The sequence below is a fragment of the Schistocerca americana genome, chromosome 10 (genome assembly GCF_021461395.2).
Source record: "Schistocerca americana isolate TAMUIC-IGC-003095 chromosome 10, iqSchAmer2.1, whole genome shotgun sequence".
NCBI classification, from domain to species: domain Eukaryota; kingdom Metazoa; phylum Arthropoda; class Insecta; order Orthoptera; family Acrididae; genus Schistocerca; species Schistocerca americana.
This window is the reverse complement of record NC_060128.1, coordinates 107,609,441-107,635,595: the sequence shown is the minus strand read 5'-3', so window position 1 is coordinate 107,635,595 and position 26,155 is coordinate 107,609,441. Positions and strand designations below refer to the sequence as shown.

General features: G+C 43.2%; 1 protein-coding gene across 2 annotated transcripts in view; it reads left to right on the top strand.

The window, feature by feature from the left end:
- LOC124552532 (F-box/LRR-repeat protein 7-like) overlaps window positions 1-26,155 on the top strand; it is a 134,554-nt gene that overhangs the window by 54,971 nt on the left and 53,428 nt on the right. For both annotated transcript variants that reach the window (XM_047126847.1, XM_047126846.1), the window contains exon 4: window positions 25,410-25,738. In XM_047126847.1, coding sequence (XP_046982803.1) covers window positions 25,410-25,738 — 329 coding nt within the window. The remainder of the gene's footprint in view (window positions 1-25,409; window positions 25,739-26,155) is intronic.

The following is a 26,155-nucleotide window of genomic DNA, read 5'->3' as shown; positions in this document are numbered from 1 at the left end:
TTAGATTCGAGTAAATACGGTACTATCACTTAACACGGGAAAAGTGTATGTTCACCTGGGAGAAAGTGTATTTTCAACAGGGAAATCCGGGAAAAATCCAGGAATTTTTTTTCCTTGTCCCCATATACACCCTGTGCCTGCACAAGCGTCTGCCGACAGCAAAATGGTCAAAAGCTCTGGGATGAAGACTATACAATACTTCATAAGAACAACTGCTTTTGGTGAGTGTGGCACCACAACTGCTAAATTAGGTTCGTTTCAGCAGTTGCCAGCAGCCACACGCACAGAGCTCAACTCGCACATCAGCAGTGCCTCCTCCCGATTCTTGCTACTTGAAGTGTGGCTCTTAGAAGTATAAGCAGTAGCAGCAAGTAGCCAGATGCTGCCCGGAAAAACTTTCTGGTGTACCCAAGCTGCCAGATTCGCACTTGCACAGAGTAGTCAGCCATAATGGGGAGAAGTTTCCATGTGACCCACGTTTATGTTTCGTGATTTTGCTGTTCTCTTCATTTACAGCTCTCACATCAAATGAAAACAAAACAGGTTTCTATGGTTGGGAGCTATCAAATGGATTAAAATACATTCACATAATTACAGAAGACTGAGATATGTTTAGTTTGTTTTCTGATTTTTATTTTATCTTCGCGTTATTGGCAATGAAACAATAATCGCTTTGGACAACAGTGAAGTTTTTTTGGCAGTTTTCTAGAGAAATTTGGCTTTTATAATCTTCTCTGCAGAGGCAGTAAGTTTATTTCAGTCAAGTGTTTTCATTCCGCACTATTAGCTAATTCCACTGTATTACAAGTGCACATTTTCTTCATCTGCCATGTAATGCATTATGATGTAATAAAGAACAAAACATGATAATATAGTAATGGTACTCCAAGAAAAATGGCTTCCCAAAAACTGCACTGAAAAGCTTAGCAGAATTTTACACGTCTGCCTTCCGTAAAACAATGTTTTTCGATCACAAGACACATTCCGACACTTGCCTGATACTTTCAATAGGCTTGACGTTATTTCTTAATTTGTGTTGTTTTCATCTTAAACTTATAGAATACTGTTCTTCAATAAATTATAGACTGGGAGCAAACTGTGTGTTGTTATTGTAATTCTCCACAAGGCTTGGAGAAGTATATAAACTGCCAGTTATACAGCTTCTTGGCGTCATAAGTAACCTTGTTAGTTTTTATACAGTTTAAGTCATGAAAACCTTACCGTTCTTAGTTCTGGCATATAAAAATAACTGTTTTTATTTTTATTTTTGCAAGAAATTTACATTCCTCCTTACTAGCTTTTTTTTAGTGCTGTGTGGATGTAAATTTGATTGGAAATGTTACATAATATGAGAGTGGTTTGAAAAGTTCTCTGAGTCACCATGAGAGGTCAGCACTAGCACAACGAATTGTTCATGTGGTATTCATTGCACTGTTACCTGTAAACACGTGCCACGTCAGTGCTTTCGGAAGAGAGCTGTGGCGGTGACATGGCTCTGTTATTGTTCCCGTGTAGTGATTTGTGAAGGTGGAAAAAATCGAGATTTGAGGAGTGATTAAGTACTTCATAAAGAAACGTATGAAAGCCAAGGACACTCATGCCGATTTACTGAATACACTAGGGGACTCTGCTCCTTCATATTCTACTGTTATCAAATGGACAAATGAATTTAAATTTGGTTGGGAGAGCTTAGATAATGCTCTGCACAGCAGGTGGCCAAGATGTGTCACTACTCCAGAAATCATTGCAAAAGTGCAAAAAATGGTCACGGAGGATTGCCGATTGAAAGTGCGTCAAATTGCTCGAACTTACCAGATGTCATCTGAAAGCATATATCACATTTTAACTGAAGAATTAGAAATGAAAAAAAATATCTGCAATATGGGTGCCACGACTCTTGATGCTGGATCAAACACACACGAGAATGGACATATCGGAACAATGTTTGGCCTGTTTTAGGAGAAATGAACAAGATTTATTTGCATCAGTTTGTGACCACAGATGAAACATGGGTGCACTACTATAACCCAGAGACAAAACAACAGTCAAAGCAGTGGAAACCTGCTGATTCTTCGCCACTGAAGAAAGCAAAGACAATTCCTTTGGCGAGAAAGGTGATGGCATCAGTGTTCTGGAATACAAAGGGGGTTCTGTTTGTACATTCTCCACCCACTGGGCAAACAATTACTGAAGAATACTATGCCAACTTGCTGGCCAAATTGCAACAAAAGCTACACCAAAAAAGGTAGGTTTATCTAGGAAGAAAGTCATCTTCAACCAAGACAATGCGCGTCCGCACACATGTGCCATCCCCATGGCAAAATTACAGGAACTGAGGTATGAATTGTTGCCACACCCACCTTATTCACCTGGTATGGCTCCATCAGACTTCCATCTCTTCCCAAAACTGAAAATTTTTCTTGGTGGACAAAAATTCACTGCAAACAAAGAACTGATAGGCGGAGTTGACAACTATTTAGCAGGCCTGGAGGAAACTCATTTTCGAGGTGGGATCAATGCACTGGAACATTGTTGGACCAAGTGTATTAATCTACAAGGATACTACATTGAAAAATAAAAAAAAGGTTTTGGTGATGTAAGTACTTTTTTCCTATTCTGTTCTGTGAACTTCTCAAAGCACTCTCGTAGAATTGCAGAGTATGAATAAAAAATGTTAGTCACCACATAGCAAAATATTTGGGTGCTTGGAGTTTTAGGGTCTAGTTCTGAAACAAATATTGCGCCAAGGACTTCTTTCTAATTTTGCATTCCTTATCTGGGCAGGATATGATAAAACAATTGCCCTAATGTCCTCTCCAAATAACATGCCACACTGTTGCACGTGGACACATGAAATTCCAGATGGAAATGCGACAGAAGGTGTACGAGCAGAGCAAACACAGAGCACAGGCTTCATCGTAGCTCCACATGCACAGCAACGCTCTCTGCAATTGCTCAAATAAAACTATTTCTAACAGCCTGCAGGAAAATATTACGCATGGTGATTTGAAAAGCGTTACTTTCAAAGTAAATTTCCATTTATGCAAGATGAATTATTTTACGTGTGAGAACGTGTGATGAATTTTTTAAATCGCAGGGCATTTGACTCGCATTCAAAACTTAACATCTTGAGGACCAGCCACTAAAAAAAAATTTTGGGTCCAGAGGATCAGACATATGTTATCATTTAAAATTTTACTGCCAAATTTGTGTTCAGTGCATCTTAAAGGGTAACATCAGGGGGGGGGGGGGGGGGGGGGACAAATAATATTATATGTGAACGCTTAGCTTTTTTTGTAGCTAATCTATGTATAGGGTGTTTCAAAATGAATGTAGATATTACAAAGTATTATTTTGTCTGAACTATCGATCGCTGCGCCTCGGCTCAGCATTGGAGAATCGAATACATAGTGTAGTTTATATTAATAGCTGCTAGATGTCAGTTGTCTTCTGTATTACTTAGTGACCGTCATATGTTTAAAATGGCTGCTCTGCAGCAGAAATCATTTTGTGTTCTCAAGTTTGCAAAGTGCAATTCCATGATTACAGTGCAACGATGTTTCAGGTTGAGGTACCAAACTGATCTTCCGAATGAGTGGAACATTCGCAGATGGTATTGACAGTTTGTAGATAAAGGACGTGTATGTAAAGGAAAGAGTCCTGGCTGCCCTCATGTTCCTGAGGAAAATGTTGCCCGAATTCAAACTGCTTTCCAACGTAGTCCTTCAAAATCAACTCCTCGTGCCAGTCGGGAGTTACAACTGCCTACAACAATAATTTGGCATGTTTTGAGATGTCTGTTGGTTATGAAGCCATACAAGTTACAGCTGTTACAAGCTCCACGTCTTGATGACAAATGCAAATGTGTGGCATTTCGTAAAGAGATTCTTGATGCTATTGACAATGATAACACTTTCGCACAACACGTTGTGTTCAGTGATGAAGTGACTTCCCATGTTAGCGGTCAGGTAAACAAACACAATGTTTGAATTTGGGTCCTACAGAACCCACATGCAGCCATTGAACATGTAAGAGATTCACTCAAAGTCAATGTGTTTTGTGCGATATCCCGATCACCTGCTTATGCCCATTCTTCTTTGATGGAAACAGTTGACAGTCAGCAGTATCTCGCTATGTTACAAAACTGGTCTTTTTCCAAGGTTGCACGAAGACAACTTCATTCTTCTACAAGATGGGGCACCCTGTCACTAGAGTCGGCAAGTACGTGAATATCTGAATGAAACTCTACCGAATCGTTGGATTTGTTGTCAAGGAGCTGCTGACTTGGCGTGTCTCAGCTGGGTTCCTCGGTCACCAGATTTGGCACCCTCTGACTTCTTCCTGTGGGGTTTCATTAAAGACTACGTTTATGTACCACCGCTCCCACAGAACCTGGAGCAGTTGAAGAACCTGATCCGTACTGCCATACATAAGTGACAAAGGACGTGGTTGTCCGAGTATGGGAGGAATTTGAATATCGATGTGATATTGTTCGTGTTGCTGATGGAGGGCATATTGAACATCTGTAATCTGAACTTGAGAGGTTCGTAGATATTTGTGTAAAGTTTCATATTTGTATGTCTTAAAGTTTAATAAATAAATGCATTCAAGATATGTATATTCTTTTTGAAACACCCTGTATATTGATTTAAACCATGAACTTTTCCTATTTGTGTGTTCCTGCTACTCAGCAGTGATGTTACTATTGGCTGACATCATCATGTGTTGCATGCTTTGAATTGTAGACCATAGGTAATATAGAATGTGCATGATGTCATTGCACTGAAACTGTGTCCTCTGATAAATACAGGCCTAAGCTATAGCGTAGAAATATCTCAGGAGTGAGCATTGTGTACTGTACTTCTTGTCAACATTAACCTGCCTGTCTGCAACTTGATGTGTCTTCTTTATGGTAAGGAGCAATCTGTGTTTTTGTACATTATCAACATTAATCTGTGATTGTCACATGATCTCAGGATACCGGTGCTTGTTTGTGCTTTCTGCAGATCTCGAAACTTTTAGTATTACACCTACTTGTTGCATTTTCACCATTTGTTTATTTGTAATAGCAGTATGAATATTACTGTTGTCACTGCAAGTGCAAAGGGAAATATACGGCAGGGAAAAAAGTTTGTGTTGTATGAATACTTTGACATACTGTGGTGTTCTGGTGCAGTTCGAAGAAATGTTTATATATTACCAGTACATTGTAAGGTGTGTGTCACTTCATGTAACTGATACAAATAAAAGGGTATTTAAATCCACAGCTTAAAAAAAAAAAAAAGGCCATTTCTTTTGACAAATGTGAACCATAGAAAAGACACACACATTAGGCTTCTTTCCTGTTTATACATTTCTGATAGATCACATCTGTGTAATTTGTGGCCACTTTGCTTTAAACTGATATATAATCCTTATGTGGTACTATGTAATATGAAGAAACAGTTTAGTGTTTTATTCAAAAGCAAAATTTTTGTGAAATATTCCACTCTTGGTCAGACAGAATGTTTTGCAAAATAGAGAAGAAAAAGTGTGTAGGAACTTAAATTGACACTAAAAGGAATGTGAAGCACACAAAAGCAATGAGTGAAATTTCAGTATTTATCATAATAAATCTTATGTGTATGAAACATATATACCTATGAAGAGAATCTGTTTGTACTAGTGATGTAATGACATTCTAAATGTGCAGGGCACTTTACAGACAAACCTACTGTGTCCCGAGATCGCGTGACCAGGTTGGCAGTGTATGTTGACAGCACAAAATCTGTTCTGCGCATCCAAATCCTCACTTCAGAGATATTTATACTCTATGGCCTAAGTGCGTGTTTCTGTGGAAAGTGATACACAACATTGTAGTCCAGAATCACTCGCAAGTGACATCAAAATGACATGTAAAATTCCATGAGAAATGTACAGCAAATTTGTCAACTGATAGTGTTTCGTGGTCGAATAGAGGTGGGTGGAAGTAGAGGTCTATCATCTTCTTCACTTCCATATTGTTCATGTTGGTATTGAATTAGCCAGCGAATGAAAATGTGCAAAGATTGTAAAACTGGATTTCGGGAAAACTCTGAAAGACTTCAGATTTTTAAGTGTGCTTTTTGTGCGTTATGCAATTTATTCATTATGTTTTTGGTGTGAAGTGCTGAATTGTTTTGTTAAATTTACTGTCACATATAAACATGGATAATTGTAATTAATCATTGCTATTGAGGTAGTTAGTGGCAGATTTGTTTTGATATTCACAGTTAATATATTTGTGATTTATATATTACAGTAAAGGCAGTAGAACTATGCAGTAGCTTGCACATGAACATAATGTCGAGTAGATGGTATAAAACACAGAAAACCACACACTAAAATGGGACTCGTTTCCCAGAAAGCGTCGTGCAAAAAATAAATAAAAAGCAAAACATGAATGGCAGCAGAAAGTTATTTTGTACTTGAATCCATTATTAGTTTTATGCTACAACAGAAAATACAATGATCATTTTTCTAAAATTATTTTTTTACAATACTTGAGATTTTTTATACACATTTTAACATCTGCTATGGTATCACAAGACAGGTGTAAGTGTTAAAATGTTGCAACGGAGTCATTCAGGACTATTGATCTTAGAAGTGAATGAGAACAAAACTGAATGTTCAGTAGTTATATTAAATAATTCTACTGTATATGTACATAGCCTATATAAAAGGTAGAATTTTTATATATCAGTATTGCACTTGCAAGCATTGTAGCACAAAAAACCTTGGAAAAAAAGACATTTCTTGGATAGGTCTTTAATGCGCTGAAGTGTTGAAACTGTATTTTCGAAATAATCAAGTATAAATATGAAATGTATCGAATAGGGCACAATAGTTTCAGAAACTGTGAAATCAAGATTGCGCTGTGCAGTGTGCTTTTGTTACACTATCCGAGTACAGGACACACAATCTCTTCAGCCAATCAGAACACAGAATGAGAGCACATTACACATTGTATAATCAGCCCGTCATATCATCACATTCTTAATATGTGAACACTCAAATGACAGAAAAATGAAATACTCCAATATCAGGCACGAAGCAAAGTGATGTTATAACATACCATTGTGTCCTGCCCACTCATCTAATATAGAGGTGCCTAGGAAACCTGCCTCTCAGATCGCTAGGCAACAATTCAAGCAAATCGTATTAATGAAGTTTATTACAGTAAGATTAATGACAATAATTAATTTTGAGAAATGTACAATGAGATGTCACAAGCAAAGGGCGACATGAAGCATAAGCAATCTCTTCATTATATACAGTGCCTAATACAAGTGAAATTATAAAATTCCTAAGTCATTGCTGTAGCACTTGTAGAATGGCTAGACTCCAACTTCGCTGTGGCTCGTTACACTACCATTCGTTGACACTCCATGTTCTGGGTTTCAGGCAATTTACAAAGTTTCAGCATTTGCAATGCTATTCCTTCCATAAGTATCCTTTGTGTGTACCCTTTAGTTTCCATGCATTTGGTTTTCTGTGTTTTTTGGTGTATGTTTTTCGTGAGAGAATTGTTCTTTGTCAGTGGACCTGGCGAAGATGGTGTCGCCAGCGCAGGTGCGCCCTCCACTCTTCACAACTGCCAAGTTCGTGGATCTTTACGTTCTGTGAGGATTCGGCAGTGACGTAGAACTTTACTGCCATCTCGTCTGTGCGATTGCGTAGCCCTTGGACGTCTGCTATTTCATTTAGTTCTTCACTAGGGAAATCCGGTGGAAGATGGAGTGCCCATTTCAGCACTCTATTTTGCACCACTTGTATCCTTTTTAGCCCTGTGGCACATAGCGTCCACTACAGTGGACAGCTGTTAATGGTTGTTTCTTTGGCATTTTCAATCAGTCCTGAGGCTGAAAATGCACTCCGTTCACTGCAGTGGACACTCCCTACTGGTGTTGTGTCCTGCATGCGTTTTCAGCCTCATGACTGATTGAAAACGTCAGAGAAATGACCATTAAAAGTGGCCCACTGCAGTGAAATTCATGCACCACTGGGCTAAGTTTGCCGGTGCTGTCTTTCCCCGTACGACGGCGGCATATTCCACCCCTGGTCGTATGAGGGAGCTGATCCAGAAGTGAAGAATTCAGGTCATTCGTCCCATTACCTTCTTCCAAATTTCTTCAATGTGTGAGTGTCACGTTAGTCTCTTGTCAAGTGTGGCGCCCAAGTATTTGACAGTTGCACTCCAAGGGACTGGTCTTCCACATAGTTGCCTCTTGGAGGTCAGCCGCCACGTTTCTGAGAGTTATGATGATGGCTTGCAATTTGGTGGCGTTGTACATTGCCCAGTCTTCCAGTTTGGTGGCCGTGGTTTGTACTCATCTTTGCAACAGTTGCACCTGCATGCTGCGGCAGTACACTGCTGTATTGTCCACGTTGAACCATGAATTTACTTTCAAAACCTTTTCTTAAGAATTTACTTTATTTACTAGCAATTCATCAAGAACATTAACACATTTAATCACACTATGTGAGTGTGGAAATAGTTGCCAGTGGGTAAATAAATGGAAATTTTATTCCTAAAAGCCTTTTTTTTAAAATAGATTTAAAATTTATAATCAGAAAGCGCCCTGTAAATATCAAGTTACAATTTATTCAGAGGCAGAAATAACAAAATTCTTCCTTTTTGACAGTATGAGCTTTCGGGCTGAGAACCTTGCCACTCCCTTTTAACATGGCCGTAGTCACAACCACTCACAACAACCTCTGAAAGACTACACTGGTGCAAATCTGCAACACACCAGATTACTTTAAACTAAAAATTTTAACAACTCACACAAACACGTAAACTATGCGCCCCATAAGAGGGATGGAAATGGTACAAAACACTCTCATTAAAAATTATTTGCCACCGAAAGTGTAACTTGTTTTTAAAAGAACTCTTACGGTGAAAGGGTGGCACTTTATATACTAAAAATGACCATTTAAATAAAAACCCATGAAATGCAGTCTTACATAAAATGTACAAACACGCTCTACATTACACATATACCACCTGTCAAGATGATAGGCAAGATAAAAACATATTTCAGGAATTCGGCCTTTACACCTTAAGCAATAAATTTGTTAACACCGAATCCGACAAACATAACAGAGGCAGCTATTAACATATGACAGACAGACAGACAGACACTAACTGCCTAACAAATGCGGACGAGAGACTGACCAAGAAAACAAGTAGAATTTAACAAGTAACTGAAATAACATATCACGAGTCACTTAACTTCTAATACCTGTGATTTCTGGCGAAGATCTGGCACAGCACCCCCAAAACGCTCTCCCAAACCATCCGCTGCCACCCGCTTCAACATATGCAGGAAGGTGCACCGATCTCCCATCTCACGGCGTTGCAGCTCCCCCTGGCGAGACCGACGTCGTTGGTTGACTCCTGTTGCTCTCGTGTCAGCTGCAAAGCCACTATCCCTCACTATACGGTGCGGCCCACTGGACTCACGTGGGGACCTCACATGCGCCAAAGCTCCAGACGGACAAGTAATCTTGTGTCCCAGTGCGCGACCAACCAACCTATCGATCCAACCGTCAATGACCATTGCCCGAGCAACTCGAGCAGACTGACAGCCTAACACATACTAGCACTCCGGACGACAGACAGACACTGACTGCCCCACACTGACCTGGCTGACCAACTGACTAGACTTGCTGAGACTGACAGACTGACCCCTTGCTGAGCTCATAGCGCCCCTTAAATGCACATGAACAGGCAACTTTTCCCCTTTCCCACCAGAGGGAGACACCAAAGCTGCGATTGCCACAGCGGGGCCACCACCAGAAATGGAAGGCGACTGCTTTACACTACGCGCAGTAGCGTGCTCTTCAAAACAGCAAATTTTACCACAGCTCACACATACAGGGCAAGTTGCACCCGATCTATGTGCGGAAGGTCGGCAGTGTACAGTGAGTATAACAGTGGACCCAGGACTGAACCTTGTGGACTCAGGCGAGTATTCGGTGTTCTGTGGAAATTCCGCCATCTGCCCGTACTTGAAACATGCGGCCCATGAGATAGCTCTGCAGGAACTTCACGTGTGACACAGGAATCCCCAATGTAAACAGTGTATGGAGGAGACCTTTGTCCCACACTGAATCAAATGCATGAGACATGTCGAGCAGAAATGCTCCAAAATACTCGCTTCGATCCAGGGCACAGAATGCTTCCTCTATTAGCCACAGTAATTGTTGCGTGATGGAATGACCCTTCCGGAATCCAAATTGCTCGTCGGGCAGGAGGCCTTCCATGCCAATACGGTTCCCCAGGCATCAGAGGTACAGCATCTCAAAGATGTCAGAGAGTGCTGCCAGCAGGCTGATCGGGCAGTAGTTGCTCGCCCGCCTATAGTCCTTCAACAGCATGGGGAGGGCTACGATCTCGGCGTGTTTCCAGCTATCTGTTGTTAGGATGGAGTTGTAGATCTTCGTGAGGTGTAAAACTGCTGTGAGCAGCAGTTGTTTGGTGAGTTGGTTGGTGATGAGGTCAGGCCCCTGCCTTTCTGCCATTGAGCTGGCACAGCTGGAGCTCGGCCTCTTCTTCAGTAATCGGGTCGATGACGGTTTCAGCATCTTCTGCTGCCGTGAAGACCGGGAGTCGTTGCTCTGCGAGCGCCCCATGTTCTGGGTGGATGGGATCTTGCACTGGGGTGAAGTTAGTAGCGAGAGTGTTGGCCTTTGCGCCCAGTTTGCTGACAAAGATGTCGCCCACTAGCAGCAGTGGTATTTCGGTGGTGCGGCAGATGAAGCCTTTAATTGCTTGCCACGCCGTGCCGTCCCCTGTTTTCAATGACGCGACTTTGTGCACCCAGTCTTCAGTCCTGTGGGCGGCTGCAGCCTCTTTGATTTCCTGCCGCATTCTGTTCAGCTGCTGTTTGGCAGTAGGATTCCGAGTTACCTGCCATTTGCGGTGTAGTCTGTTTTTTGCCGTGATGGTTGCTTTGAGATACTGTGGGAATTCCTGTGGGTGGGGCTTTTCTTGATCGTTGTCTTTCCGGAGTGGCTGCTGCCACCGCTTCAGTGACTCCTGGAGTAAGTTGCCACAGTGCCTCATCCGCACCTTGTTCGTCTGTGTTCGGCACAACTTCAAGTTTGGACACCGTTTCTTCTTTAAAAGTATCCCGTGTGATGCCGCTGAGGTTAAGGCTGCATTTGCTCATTGTGATGGCATCGGCATTCAATTCGAAGACCACTGGTGTGTGGTTGGATGCCACCGTGGCCCTCATTGTGGCGGAGATGAAGTGCCTCACCCCTTTGGCGATGGCGATGTCTATGACGTCAGGTTGGGCGCCTCTTTTTGCCAGGAAGATGGTCGGCTCGTTCGGGCCTATTACCACCGCTCCGTGCTGCTCGGCCACTCGTTGTAGGCAGCAGCTGCCTGTGTTTGTGATTCTTGAGTTCCAGACGATGTTCTTAGCATTTAGGTCGCCTCCAAGGAATGTGGTTCCAGGGAGGGAGAGTAGCGCTGCAAAGTCGTCTGGCTGCAGGGGTTCTCTTGGCAGTCTGTAGATTGACACAAAGTTTATTTTGCCTCGGTCTGTTTGTGCGGCAACTCCTATGGCCTCTGTTGCAGCAAGTTGTGGCAAGTGAATTCTGTGGTGATATACGGCTTCCTTGCATACACTGCTGTGCAGTGGGTCTGTTGTCGTGGTTGCAGTGTAGTTTGCGACTCCTACCTTCACACTGGGTTTGAGGTGTGTTTCCACAACGAGACAGATGTCCAGATTCTTGTCACGGATGAAACTTCTGAATTCAGCGTCCTGGAGACGCAGTCAGTTGGCGTTACAAATGCCGATCTTCAAACCGTGGTCGTGTCTATTCATGGGTTTCTGTTGTTGGAGATGCCCTTGGTAATTGTGTAATTTTTTCCACAGACGTCGCATATTTGTTTGTTTGTTTAGAAGGTCCTCAGTAACATGTAGGACATTGTCTATGGTGCCTGCCAGCAGCTGCAGCATTTGGGTGTCCCTGTCATCTTGTTGCACGATTTGTGGGGTGTTGCAGTGCTGCTGTTGGTAGCGCCTTCCGTACTGGCACAGTTCCGGAGTCCACCGGACTTTCCAGTCTCGGGGGGCATCTTCAGGATGCTGCTGCATCTGTCTCTCTCTTGCGTTCGCGCGGGGCGTGGCCAGTAGCGGAGGTGTCGGCCGTGCGGACAGCTGCTGGCTGCCGTGGCCGTGCATTCGCGCTCGGTGCTGGTTGCAGCCGTACGGTGCTGCCACCTGTTAATGGTGCACTGCTCAGGTGCTGCCACCGTGCGGTGGGTTACGGGACTCCGTCGCGGTAGTAGCTTCCAGGACTGTGTTGTCAGTAACTGCTTATAGTGCCTTACCGGCAGCTGGCTACTGTGTCTGTGTGCTGCTGGCCCCCAGTGGCGGCGCTCTGTACTAGGTGGCACCTGCTGCCGGCCGTGTCTGGGAGGTGTTACCCTCTCGCAGCAAATTTTGTGACTCGCGCGCAGGGGAGGCGTCCGAGACTGCATTGCCCATCGCATTGGAAGCTGTCTAACTGGCTGCTGACGGCTGCCAGGGGAGCATCATCTTCAGGGGTCGGCCATTCAGTCCGGATACACGTTCGGGAACATGCTCAACCGAGTGGAGATCGTTCGCCCCGTTCTTCGATAGCAGCATGCCAGGTTGCATCCACGACATTGGTGTGGTGGCAGTAGTGCATCTGCTCTCTGCTGCAGCTAGCGCATGACTGAGGGGGCTGCCTCTGCATGCTTGTCCGGGAGGTGCTGGTCACTGGCGGCACTGATGTGTACTCGGTGCGTCGGCCTCCACGTGTCCGGTGGTGACGGCGTCCTGCGAGTTGCAGAGTGCGGATGTCTCGTTGTTGGCTAACACACGTCCTTTCATATTTATAAAGTTCAAACTATGGTTCACTCTGAGATGCAGAAGACCTTCAGTACCTTGAGTGCTGTATGAACTGAAGCAGTTGCTAACGATCGTCGTCCCAGCCAGAAGTTTTTCTTTTACTATTCTGAACATAATTTCCTCAGTCCAAAATTCAACGTGCTCGAGGAAATATTTTTTCGACCATCACTGAATTCCACTGAACACCAAATTTCCTGGGATATCACAGCCTCTGTTGCGTTTCCTTTTCCCAAACTGCGCATCACCAACTTGTAACCAAACTGTTGCATTCCAACCTAACCTACAGCTCTGGCTATGCTAAAGATCAGTCTGTCACCATAAGCAGGCTTTCCCCTGCCAATTCAAGCTGTGCGCTTATGTCCCAGCCTAACACCACCGTAGGAAATTATAGTGTATTTGGAAAATTCAGCCAAAACAGATTGACCACACTCTTTAAAATTGCGACCTACTCAGTATTTGAGATTGAGGGCACTACTAGCTTTATTCACAACACATTTTGCAGACAGTCTCCTCATATACCACTTAGTGAATGTACCTGAAAAATTATTTCACTGCACGACACACAGTTCTTTCTTAAAATGGAGTGCAAATTACACACGCTATACTTATCCTGTGTATGTTCGATGATGACAGTACTTGAGGACTTCTGACAAAGTGCAAACATAATTTCAAATCTTTTCTTAACTGTTTTGCTCACTTCCTCAACAAAAAATGTTTAACACATTAATCATTTGTGAAGTAGTCAAACAATAGAAAGTCCAGGATGGAATAACAACCTTGATATGAAAGGGATAGATTCCCGCTCACCATATACAGGAAACCTAGAATTGGAGACTGGCAAAACGAGAAGACTGCTATAGATTTAAGCATAACTTTTGAACCATAGGTTGCTCAGTTGCCACTGTGCAAGATGCCACTCGAAAGTTTGGTAATGCTTGAGGAATCCTTTGAGGATGATGATTATCTTTCCAAATCACAGAAGGTCAGGAAGAGATCACCAATGGGGCCCTCACAGAACGCCTGTCAATATCGTGGACGGGCAACCGTGTGACTCGTGTCTGTCAGTTACTGAATTCGGGCTGTCGATTGAGTGTTCACTCGATGCTGGAAATATCGGACTTGCCGAAAATGGTTGTTTGTGAGACTGCATCAGAAAATTTGGACATGCAGAAGATTTGTGCAAAACTTGTGCCCAGACCTTTGACCAACATGCCAAAGCAACACTGAGTGGAAGTGTGTGAAGAACTCTAGCAACTCTGTGAAGATGATCCCAATTTCATGGAAAATGTAGTCACTAGGGACAGGTCACGAGTGTTTCAGTAAGATCCAGAGGCGTAGTGCAAAATGGTACGTGACATCTTCTCTGCACCAGGATATACCTCACATGAGCAGTGCTGTATGAAGTCTGCACATTGTTTTTTATGCAAAGAGGACAGTACGCTGGCCAGACTGTCAGTTCTCAGTTTTACAAGGACGTTCTCCAGAGACTGAATTACAGGGTCATCTGTGTCCAAAAGGAGTTCTGCACCATGACAATGCACTGGCTCACACCACCTTTGCTGTCACAGGCTACCTGACCCAGATCCGTGTGACAATGATGCCACAGCTGCTGTGCAGTTCCAACCTGGCCACTGAGGACTTTTTTTTTCCTCGGCTGAAAAGGGACCTCAAAGGAAAGCATCTCGAGTTGGCAGACAGTGTGCAAGCTACTTTGGTGGCTTCCCTGAAGAACATCCCAACTAAGGAGTTCAAGAAAGATTATGATGCACGGGAATCGTGCTGGCAAAAATTTATTGATGCTAGAGGGTCATACTTCAAAGAACTTTTAAGTTGTTGAACCTATCTGAGCAATAATTTTTAAAAAATGCAACACATTGCTTTCTGGACAAGCCTGTTCAATGGTGTCATGGGGATGCCATTGCCTTACCTTAGATTTGTTGGTAGGTGATGCCTTCAAAGGTGAAGTAATTGTCACTGAGGATATAGTTGATCATACTGACCAGGAAAGATGTTGTAGGTTTCGAATCAGTCAGGCATTGGTAAAGATAATGTTTTAGTCACAGCAAGGACATTAGGGACATTAGTAGACAGGGATGGGGCATCAGTAGTGGTGAGCCAGGTGCTGTGTGGTAAAGGAACAGGAACTACAGAGAGTTGGTGGAGGATGTGCTTAGTGTCTTTGATATAGGAGGGTAGGTGTGGGTAAGGGGGCTGTAGGCTGAAGGTTTTGGTCTATGAGAGCATTGATTCTCTCAGTAGCAGTGCAGTATCTAGCTACAGTGGGATGTTCCTGGTGGTTTTATAAGGCATGTGGAAGTGGGACTGTAGGAAGGTGTGTGTGTGTGTGTGTGTGTGTGTGTGTGAAGGGGTAGGGGGAGGGAGAGTGAGAGGTGTGTGAAGGGAAGTGGGGGGGGGGGGAGATGTGTGAAAGGGAGGGAGGGGGGGGGGAGAGAGAGAGGGGGGGGGAGGTTCTGGGATGAACCTAAGGATTTGAGAAGAGACTGGAGATGTTGTTAGATTTCTGGAGTGGGATCACTGTGGCAGGGTTTGTTGGTGGATGAATCTGACAACTGGTAGAGTCCTTCCACCAAGTAATCGCTGCAGTTCAAAACCACAAAGATGTTGCATTTTTTGGCAGTTTTTAGGTGGCAGATTGTGGTTTTTCTCCAGCCATCACCTCAAATAAATCCATGATACAGCAATGGGCACCCACATGACACCATCTTATAACACCCTATTCATGGACCATCTGGAGCAGGGATACCCAGCCTTTTAGCTTACATGGGCCACATTGGAAGAAGAGGAGCTTTTTCTGTCTGCACATACTTAACACTACAAGCAATAACTGCCAAGCAAGAAGAAGGAAAAGAAGTGTCAGAATGGACCAATGAGAGAATAGCATTGTACGGTGAGAGTTTAAGATAGAGGTACTGGGATGAACCTAAGGATATGAGGAGGGACTGGAAATCTGGTTAGAGTTCTGGAATGGGGCAATTGTGGCAGGGTTTGGTGGACATAGCTTCACATAAATTTTTTTATTAGTCATGTTATAAATGCTAACCTTTTTGGTCTGCATGCAGGCTGTGGGTTGCACACCACTGGTCCACCCAGAATCCCACCCTCTACTGAATCAGATTCATTGAAGACATCATGAAGATATGCACCGAGAGCGAGGGCATGCTATCCACGTACATCCAGAACCTCAACACCATCTCTCCGCTATTGGCATCTGCTGGTCCTTCTCAGCACAAGAAGCCACCTTCCTCAAGGTTGACCTAAACCTCAGGAATGGCTACACAAGTGCCTGCGTCCATATTAAACCTACCAACCACCAGCAGCAATACCTCCACTTCTACAATGCTACCCCATTCCGTACCGAGGAGTCCCTTCCGTACAGCATAGCCACCTTTGGCCGTTGAATGTATTGTGATGAGAATACCTTTAGAAATACACTACTGGCCATTAAAATTGCTACACCAAGAAGAAATGCTGATGATAAACAGGTATTCATTGGACAAATATATTATACTAGAACTGACATGTGATTACATATTCACACAATTTGGGTGCATTGAACCTGAGAAATCAGTACCCAGAACCACCACCTCTGTCCGTAATAACGGCCTTGATACACCTGGGCATTGAGTCAAACAGAGCTTGGATGGCGTGTACAGGTACAGCTGCCCATGCAGCTTCAACACGATACCACAGTTCATCAGGAGTAGTGACTGGCGTATTGTGATGAGCCAGTTGCTCGGCCACCATTGACCAGACGTTTTCAATTGGTGAGAGATCTGGAGAATGTGCTGGCCAGGACAGCAGTCGAACATTATCTGTATCCAGAAAGGCCCATACAGGACCTGCAACATGCGGTCGTGCATTATCCTGCTGAAATGTAGGGTTTTGCAGGGATCGAATGAACGGTAGAGCCACGGGTCATAACACATCTGTTTAGGGTTTCGCAGGGATCGAATGAACGGTAGAGCCACGGGTCATAACACATCTGTTTAGGGTTTCGCAGGGATCGAATGAACGGTAGAGCCACGGGTCATAACACATCTGAAATGTAACGTCCACTGTTCAAAGTGCTGTCAATGCGAATGAGAGGTGACCGAGACGTGTAACCAATGGCACCCCATACCATCACGCTGGGTGATATGCCAGTATGGCGATGATGAATACACGCTTCCAATGTGCGTTCACCGCAATGTCGCTAAACGCAGATGCGACCATCATGATGCTGTAAACGGAACCTGGATTTATCCGAAAAAATGACGTTTTGCCATTCGTGTACCCAGGTCCGTCATGGAGTACACCATCGCAGGCACTCCTGTCTGCGATGCAGCATCAAGGGTAACCGCAGCCATGGTCTCAGAGCTGATAGTCCGTGCTGCTGCAAACGTCGTCGAACTGTTCGTGCAGATGGTTGTTGTCTTGCAAACGTCCCCATCTGTTGACTCAGGGATCGAGACATGGCTGCACGATCTGTTACAGACATGCGGATAAGATGCCTGTCATCTCGACTGCTAGTGATACGAGGCCGTTGGGATCCAGCACAGTGTTCCGTATTACCCTCCTGAACCCACCAACTCCATATTCTGCTAACAGTCATTGGATCTTGACCAACGCGAGCAGCAATGTTGCAATACGATAAACCGCAATCGCGACAGGCTACAATCCGAGATTTATCAAAGTCGGAAACGTGATGGTATGCATTTCTCCTCCTTACATGAGGCATCACAAAACATTTCACCAGGCAACGGCGGTCAACTGCTGTTTCTGTATGAGAAATCTGTTGGAAACTTTCCTCATGTCAGCACATTGTAGGTGTCGCCACCGGTGCCAACCTTGTGCGAATGCTCTGAAAAGCTAATCATTTGCGTATCGCAGCATCTTCTTCCTGTCTGTTAAATTTCGCATCTGTTGCACATCATCTTCGTGGTGTAGCAATTTTAATGGCCAGGAGTGTATACTAGTGGTCTGGCTGAGGCCTTCAGACAGAAATTACCCTCCCAACCTTGTACAGCACGAGACCTGGCTTCCCTTGTCTCTCCAGTCACCTACCACCTCCACATAACGACAGTCTGGCCACAAAGTGCACCCCCCTCTACATCTGCATTATACTCTGCAAACCACCGCTAAGTGCACGGCAGAGGATACGTTCCATCCCTCCAGTTATAAGGATTTCTTCTCGTTCCATTCACATATGGAGTGTGAGAAGAACGATCATTAGAATGCTGCAGTGTGTAATGTAATTATTCTGATCTTATCTTCACAATCCCTGTGTGGACGATATATAGAGGTTTACATTTTTTTCCTAGAGTCATCATTTAAAGCTGGCTCTTCAAACTTTAACAGAATTTTTCGGGATAGTTTATGCCTGTCTTAAAGAGTCTGGGAGTTAAGTTCCTACAGTATCTCTGTGACACACTTCCACGGATTTAACAAACTTGTGACCATTCATGCTGCCTTTCTCTGCATATGTTCAGTATCCCCCTTTAGTTCCATTTAGTATGGGTCCCACACTCTTGAACAACATTCTAGAACTGGTCACATTGCGAATTCCTGAACCACTTTGAAATTGTATCAAGACCTGACGGAATATTTATGCCGCTTCTCTTAGATGGTGGTTGTTGGATGTTTAAGGGGGACTAAACAGCGAAGGTCATCAGTCCCCCAGCTTCTCTTAGATAGTACTTCATTGTAGATAACTGAATCATTTGCAAAAATCCTGATTTTACTATGAATATTGTCTGCACGATCATTAATATACAACATTAACAGCGAGGGTCCCAACACACTTCCCTGGGACACACCAGAAGTTACTTCTACATCTGATGATGATCCTCCATCCAGGATAACATGCTGTGTCCTACATATGGAAAAGTCCTCAGTCCAGTCACAAACTCACTCAGTACCCCATATGATCGTGCTTTTGACAATAAGCATGGATGTGTTACTGAGTCAAATGCTTTTTGAAAATTAAGAAACACTGCATCTATCTGGTTGCCTTGATCCAAAGCTTTCAGTATGTCATGTGAGAAAAGAGTGAAATGAGTTTTACATGATCAATGTTTTCAGAGTGTGTGCTGGTTGGTGTGGAGAAGGCCATTCTGTCAGAGATACTTCATTATGTGTGAGCTCAGAATATGTTCTAAGATTATACAACTAATCAGTGCCAAGGATGTTGGACAGTAGTCTTGTGGATCACTTCTACTACCCTTCTTGTAGATAGTTATGACCTGTGCTTCTTTCCAAGAACTGCGCACAGTTCGTTGGGGATCTAAGATGGTGCGTAGTTAGAAGAGGGGCTAACTCGGCTGCAAATTCAGTATAGAACTGATACAGATTCCCTCTGGCCCTGGAGCTTGGTTCACTTTTAACAATTTACGCTGTGGACACTAATTCTGGTTTCACCCATCTCTTCAATGCTAAGACGATTAAATTGGAGCAACTCTCCTGGGTTTTCCTTTTAAATGAACATTTGAAAACGGAGTTAAGCGCTTTTGCTTTGCTATCCTCAGATTCAGTTCCGTCTGATTCGCTAGGGACTGGGCACTAGCTTTGGTGCCACTAAACACCTTTACATACAACCATAATTTCTTTGGATTTTGTGATAGATCAGTTGACACTATTCTGCTACGGTAGTCTTTGAAGGCATCACACGTCGCTCTCTTGACAGCCAAACAAGTTTCATTCTGCATCTCTCTATCTATAGCCCTATGCTTTGTTTTACACCTATTATGCAGTAAACTCTGTTTCTTCAGAAGTTTCTTTACACTGACTGTATACCATTGAGGGTCCCTGCCATTGAACTGTTCTGCTGGGTACATATCTATCCAATGCACAGTCAATTATTCTCTTAAACTTGAGCCATAGTTCCTCTACATGCTCTTGCCCTGTGCTGAAGGTTTAAAGTTCAACACTTAGATATACCACATCTGATTTTTTATCTAGTTTGCTGAATATATTCTGACTGTTTTAGTTGTCCTTTTTATTTGGGTAATCATTCCTGCCACTACTGTATCATGATTACTGATACCAGTTTCGATGTGGACATCCTCAGAGTGTTCAGGTTTGTTTGTTGCCATTAGACTCAATATATTTTCATGAGTAAGGTTTCCAAACTATCTGTTCTAGGTAATTTTCAGAGAAGGCATTTAGTAATGTTTCACAGGATGCCTTATCATGTCCACCATTAACAAAACTGTAATTTTCCCAGTTGATTGTTGGATTATTAAAGTCTCCACTGACGAGTACTTAGGTACAAGTGAACTGAGATTTTCTCTGAAGTTTGTAGTTGTATCAGGAGATGAGTTTGGTGGGCAGTAGAAGAATCCAATTGTTTTATACCCACACTTGATAAAGAATCTCACATGCAACTTCAATTTCTTTCTCAGTGGATTTCAGTTTCTTGTCTGCTGTGACAAATGCACCACCTCATTTTCCCATTTGCCTGTCCTTTTGATGTACACTTGTATTTTTCCCAAAACTTTCACTGCTGTAAATTTCAGGGTTCAACCAGCCTTCTGCACCTCAAATCATGTGAACTGCTTTTTAGGAGTGCTTTGAACTCTGGCACTTATTTGCAAATGCTTCAGTTGTTAACCACAAGGATTTTGATACTTTCGCCTGTGATAGGTATTACTTTTGCTCTTACACTGATACTTCCAGATTTCCTACAGATATCATTATCTGGAATGGGTGGAGAGTCGTCTAATCTAAAAGAAACCCGTGTGTGCGCTCAACACATGTTCAGCTACCATAGTAGCAGCGCCGGCCGTGGTGGCCGAGCGGTTCTAGGCACTTCAGTCTGGAACCGTGCAGCTGCTATGGTCGCAGGTTCGGATCCAGTCCTCAGGCACGGATGTGTGTGATGTCCTTAGGTTATTTAGGTTTAAGTAGTTAAAGTCTAGGGGACCGATGACCTCATATGTTGTCCCACAGTGCTTAGAGCCATTAGAACTGTTTGAGTAGCAGCCTCTGATGAGTGGTGTGCACCTGACCCATTTAGGGGCACTCTGCAGTTCTTGACCCTATAATGCAAATCCAGAAAGTTCCAGCCTAGGTTGTGACAGGACATTCGAAGTGTCTGGTTCGTGTGAGTCAGTACCATCCAGGCCTGCTGAATTGAATTCTCTGACAGGTTTTAAACTAGTTCTCACCATGCTGTGAAATGAGGAACATTCTACCGACTATCCCCCTCGCCCTTCCCGTAGCAGTATTCTGGTGTCCGATGAACCTATGCGATATTTTCATCTGTCGCTAAAATGCTCCTGCTCCCGACATGTTGCTCTGTGGTAGAGATGGGTAGTTCACGAACGAACGGGTGCAAAGGAACAGTTCACCAAGATGAACGAAAGGACCGAGGAACGAATTCCAAGGAACGATCGGTTCATAGTTCACTTCAGTCGCAGCAGTCTACTTATAGTTCCCGGGAACAAGGAACGTTTGGTTCATAGTTCACTTCGGTCGTGGCGGTCTACTTACAGTTCCCGGGAACGAGGAACGATCGGTTCATAGTTCACTAGTTCACTTCAGTCGCGGCGGTCACTTCGGCAGTTCTCGTTCCAGCCTCGGTCGCGTGCTCGTGTCAGTCTCGGTCTCCCTCGGCCGCACTTGTCGTTCTTCACATGACCACCTGTCTCAGTTCCTCTGCCGACTGCTCCTAGTTAGTTCAGTATCCAGTTGTTCATTTCGTTCACTGCGCTCGCCTATTTTACATGTGTTCCAAACTGTTCTTGCACTTGGTTCTGGCTATTCAGCGTCCACGACCGGTAATCAAAGAGTATTTTATAGTTATGTAAATTACATAAAAATTACGTTGCATGTAATAGGTACGTCTTTTCAGGTAACAAAAGGGCATATCAGCTCACTTCATTATATCAATGAACAGCAGGAGACATACTTATGACAAGACAAGTTTCTTTTGTTGTTCATATATTTTTTGGTTTCATCGACTTGATTTAGCAGCTAACTTTCAATAATTTGCTTAATGTTTAGTGTAAGAAAATTCACATAAAATGATTTTCGTGTATCTTTCATATACAAAACATTTCATTTAGGAAGGCTCTAATTATTTTTAAGTTTGGTTTTTTTCCAATTTGCATTACGTGCTAGTTTGATTTCTTCGAAAAAAAAAAAAAAAAAAAAAAAAAAAAAGGAAAAAAAAAAGTGGGTTGTGGGTCATTTTGGCTCAGTAGGAAAAGCGGTGTCTCTCCATTTGAAAAGACATAGATTGCCATAAAACCATATTTACTTATTATCTCAAAAACATTTGTTCAGAAGGAGCTTTTAAACCAAAAACTTTATTACTGCGAACTTAATTATTATTATTATTATTATTATTATTATTATTATTATTATTGCTGCATTAACGTTAATAATGCAACATAAAAACCTAATTTTTACTAAGCGTGTGACGCAAGTATGAGAAAACCACATTTTATTTTATGCTTCCATAAAGTCTCTACTTCGCCTACGAGCTCAGGGACAACGTGAAGTGTATATATAGGGTGTAAACGATTATTGTTTACAACGTAGCATAGCTATGTAGTGGAAGTCGAAACGAAGAATTTTATACAAGACTCTTGTGGTCTATTAAGTTGGGAAACAGCCACCAACAGGTTTACAAGACTACATGAGCTATAGCCCATGCCTGTCGTCTGAGATTTTCATATTCTCTTCTCCAGCTCTCTACACATCGTCATCGATTGTTTCGCAGTTGTTGCTTGCATTAGCTTGTTATTTCTTCACTGCCTAATTATTACATGTTTGTCTGTTTGTTGTATCTGCTCGCAACGGGCAACACATTGTCCGTAATAGGTGAGCAGTCTGTACTCGGAGCCGGTTTTCCGTGCGCCACCCTATATTATTTCCCTGCGATCAGCCACACAAGGCTACGGTTGGCTAAATGACAGGTTCTGCAGGATCACAGAAATTACTTCTAAAAGTGTGTAAGAATTCTGTAATGAATAAAAACTCTATACTCCAGGGGGGTGGCAAGTGCCCCCTCTTGGTGCCCTCCATCCTTCAGTCACCTACACTACTAGTTTTCAGTTTTTCATAAGAACCGTATACCAAGCACAAATGAACGGTGAACGAGTAAAAATGAACGGTTCCCAAAAAAAGAACGATCAGCAGTGAACTAGTTCCCAAGGATGAACGAGTTTGCCAATCTATACTCTGTGGCTCATAGTGTAGCAGCAGACAGAGATGAGAGACCTGTCCCGTACATCCTTCCACCGTCACCTGCTCTCAAGCTTCACTTATCACATCAAAGACAGGGCTACCTGTGAAAGCAGCCATTTGATGTACAAACTAAGCTGCAACCTCTTTGCCGTGTCCTACGTGGGCACGACAGCCGACAGGCCGTCTGTTCACACGAATGGCCCTGACGAACTGTGGCCGAGAAATGGCTGGACCGCCCAGTTGCCGAGTGTGCTGCCCGACTCAGCATTCTTCACTTCATTGAGTGCCTCGCAGCCTGTGCCATCTGGACCCTTCCTACCAACACCGGTTTTGCTGAACTGCACACATGGAACTCTCCCTGCAACATAACCTTCATTCGTGTAACGCCCTGTCCTGAACCCCCACTGTTCCTCACCACCCCATCCCATTCCCCGCTCTCACTCTGGCACTATACAGCCTTCTATCCCCAGGTTCGATTCCCGGCGGGGTCGGGGATTTTTCACTGCCTCGAGATGAGTGGGTGTTTGTGTTGTCCTCATCATTTCATCATCATTCATTAAATTGCCGCGATTGGACTGAGCAAAGGTTGGGAATTTGTATGGGTGCTGATAACCATGGAGTTGAGTGCCCCACAAACCACATATCATCATCATCATCATCATCATCATCATCATGATCATCATCATCATGATCATCATGATGGTCATGATGATCAGCAGCAGCAGCTGCCGCCTTCTGTCCCATTAGTGCATCCACGAGTCTCTTTCCCCTTTTCTTCTTCTCTCCTCCCCCTATGCTCTCCTTTACCAAATCCCTGCTCTCTCCCACAAACAGCTCTACAGCTTCCCCCACCCCTGTCCTGTTATCTCTCCCCCTCTCTGCCTTATGCTGCCTCTTTATGTCCACCACTCACAACAGACTTTTTCTTTCATCAGGCACAGTTGCAGTCTGTAGTCCTGCCACAACCACCAGACACAGTGGTCGTGTGTGTGTGTGTGTGTGTGTGTGTGTGTGTGTGTGTGTGTTTTTCTCCTGGGGAAGACCTTTTGATGAAAACTTGTCAATGTCAATAAACTTTACCAACAGCTGTACACTTTAAAATATATTATTTTATTCTGAAAGCAACCAGTTTCGGCAATTCATTTTGCCATCTTGAGGCCCCATATGCTTTTTTCAAATCAATGAACTTATCACATAGCTCCATAAAACTGGATATCTTGAATTCCAATTGTCATGCAGGTGCGTCATATAAAGATGTGACAGCTGTTGCCGAGTCACTGTCTGCACGACGATTGGAATTCACGATATCCAGTTTTATGGCACTATACGATAAGTTCGTCAATTTAAAAAAAAGTGTATGCGACCTGAAGATGGCAAAATGAATTGCCGAAACTGGTTGATTTCAGAATAAAATAAAATATCGTAATGTATGGTTGTTTTTACATTTACATTGAAAAGTACATACCAGCCAATGTTGCTTGGTCATAATGGACTAACTGAGATTTTGATGAAAAAGTTGAATGTATAGCAGCCTGTCTGCAACCGAATGTCTGTTTGATAATATTGTTGCAATGTGATCAGATGTTTAAAGCTGTTTCATACATAGGAGTTTGCTTCTTTAAAGAATTGGAGTGGGAGGTTTGTTGGTTTGATACTGAAACTTAAAACACCTTCATAAAAAACTTTAAATAAACTGTCAGTGATCCAAAATGAATCTTATGCATGCTAAGCATGTCTTCCAGTTATTGCTATAAGTCTGGAAAACTTTCTGAAATGCTGAAACTTCACAGACTTGTTTCTATCTTGCGCCATTATTGACTATTTTTCCAGTAAAAAAAATTGTTCTCATTTTCCTGTGATTGATTAGTGGAAGGGCACACTGTAAGGTAGCAGTAAGCAAAAAATGGTAGAGTAAGTTTATCCTGAAATATAGGTCAGTCAGACAAAGCATTTACGCCGTGGGAAAAAGGACCCGGTTGGTGCAAGGAGCTGCAAACTGCCTCGGGAATTTCCAGATGTGACGGAAACCCATTCCAGGTGAATGCCAGGCTGTTTCTTAGCTGACGAGAAGTCAGTCTGACATATGTGGACGGTGTGGGTGCATTTCCTTTGTTCGCCACTAACACCGATTGACGTTGAGGCCATATACCCAGATGCTGTGCAACTTCTGTTGCCGAATATTGTCTGTGCACTTCAGAAGAAACGGGAAACTCTGTTTAAACAACCAGTAACAATGCTTATTGTCTCTGGAGGTTTCCCAGTCCTTTGTTTGGAGGTGTCTGTACTATTGGAATTGTTCGGTTGCAGATGCTGGATAACTTGTTCGAGAAGTGTTCCCAAATACTCAAACTGAGGATATCTTACACGCTGCTGAGCTCCGAGAAATGCGTAAAGGCAGTAACGCATCTAAAGTACCTCCGTGTGCTGGATCTGCTAGCACGCTCCAGGGAAGAAAATAGCGGAACTCTCGTGCTGCCGCCTGGTGTGCTGCAACCTTTATATGACAGTTGTCCCCGACTGGCAAGGGTCGACTTTGGGTGTCTGCATGTCAATATTTCTGACTTGTGGAACTTCCTGAATGCCAAGAGGAGCACCCTCGAGTACATACGCGTAAAGTGGGCAATGGATAGAACGAGGTGAGTGTTATTACTACTCCTCGTTTGATTGTATAACTTCTCAAGTCGCGTTTAGTTATTAGTGTGCTTCTCATCTATTCAATATTTTCACACTACATAGCATATTCTGTGGGTTTCTTGTCTTCATAAGTGGACATTTATCTTAGTTCATTCTTATGCACCAGGTGTACAGGTATGAAATGAGCGTTAAGATACAAATGTGTCGCTAGGGAACATTTGCTGTGAACGAGCCTTAATTTGACATCTATCAAAGATATTTAGTGTACATCATGGAACAAACAACACCATGTTTATATCGTGTTAACAATGTCGAATTTTGTACCAGAAAGTGATGATTTGCAGAAAGCATTAATTTTTTGTTTTCATTTGGAAAAAGTACTGCAGAGGAAAAAGTGCTGCAAAGTCACATTGAATGCT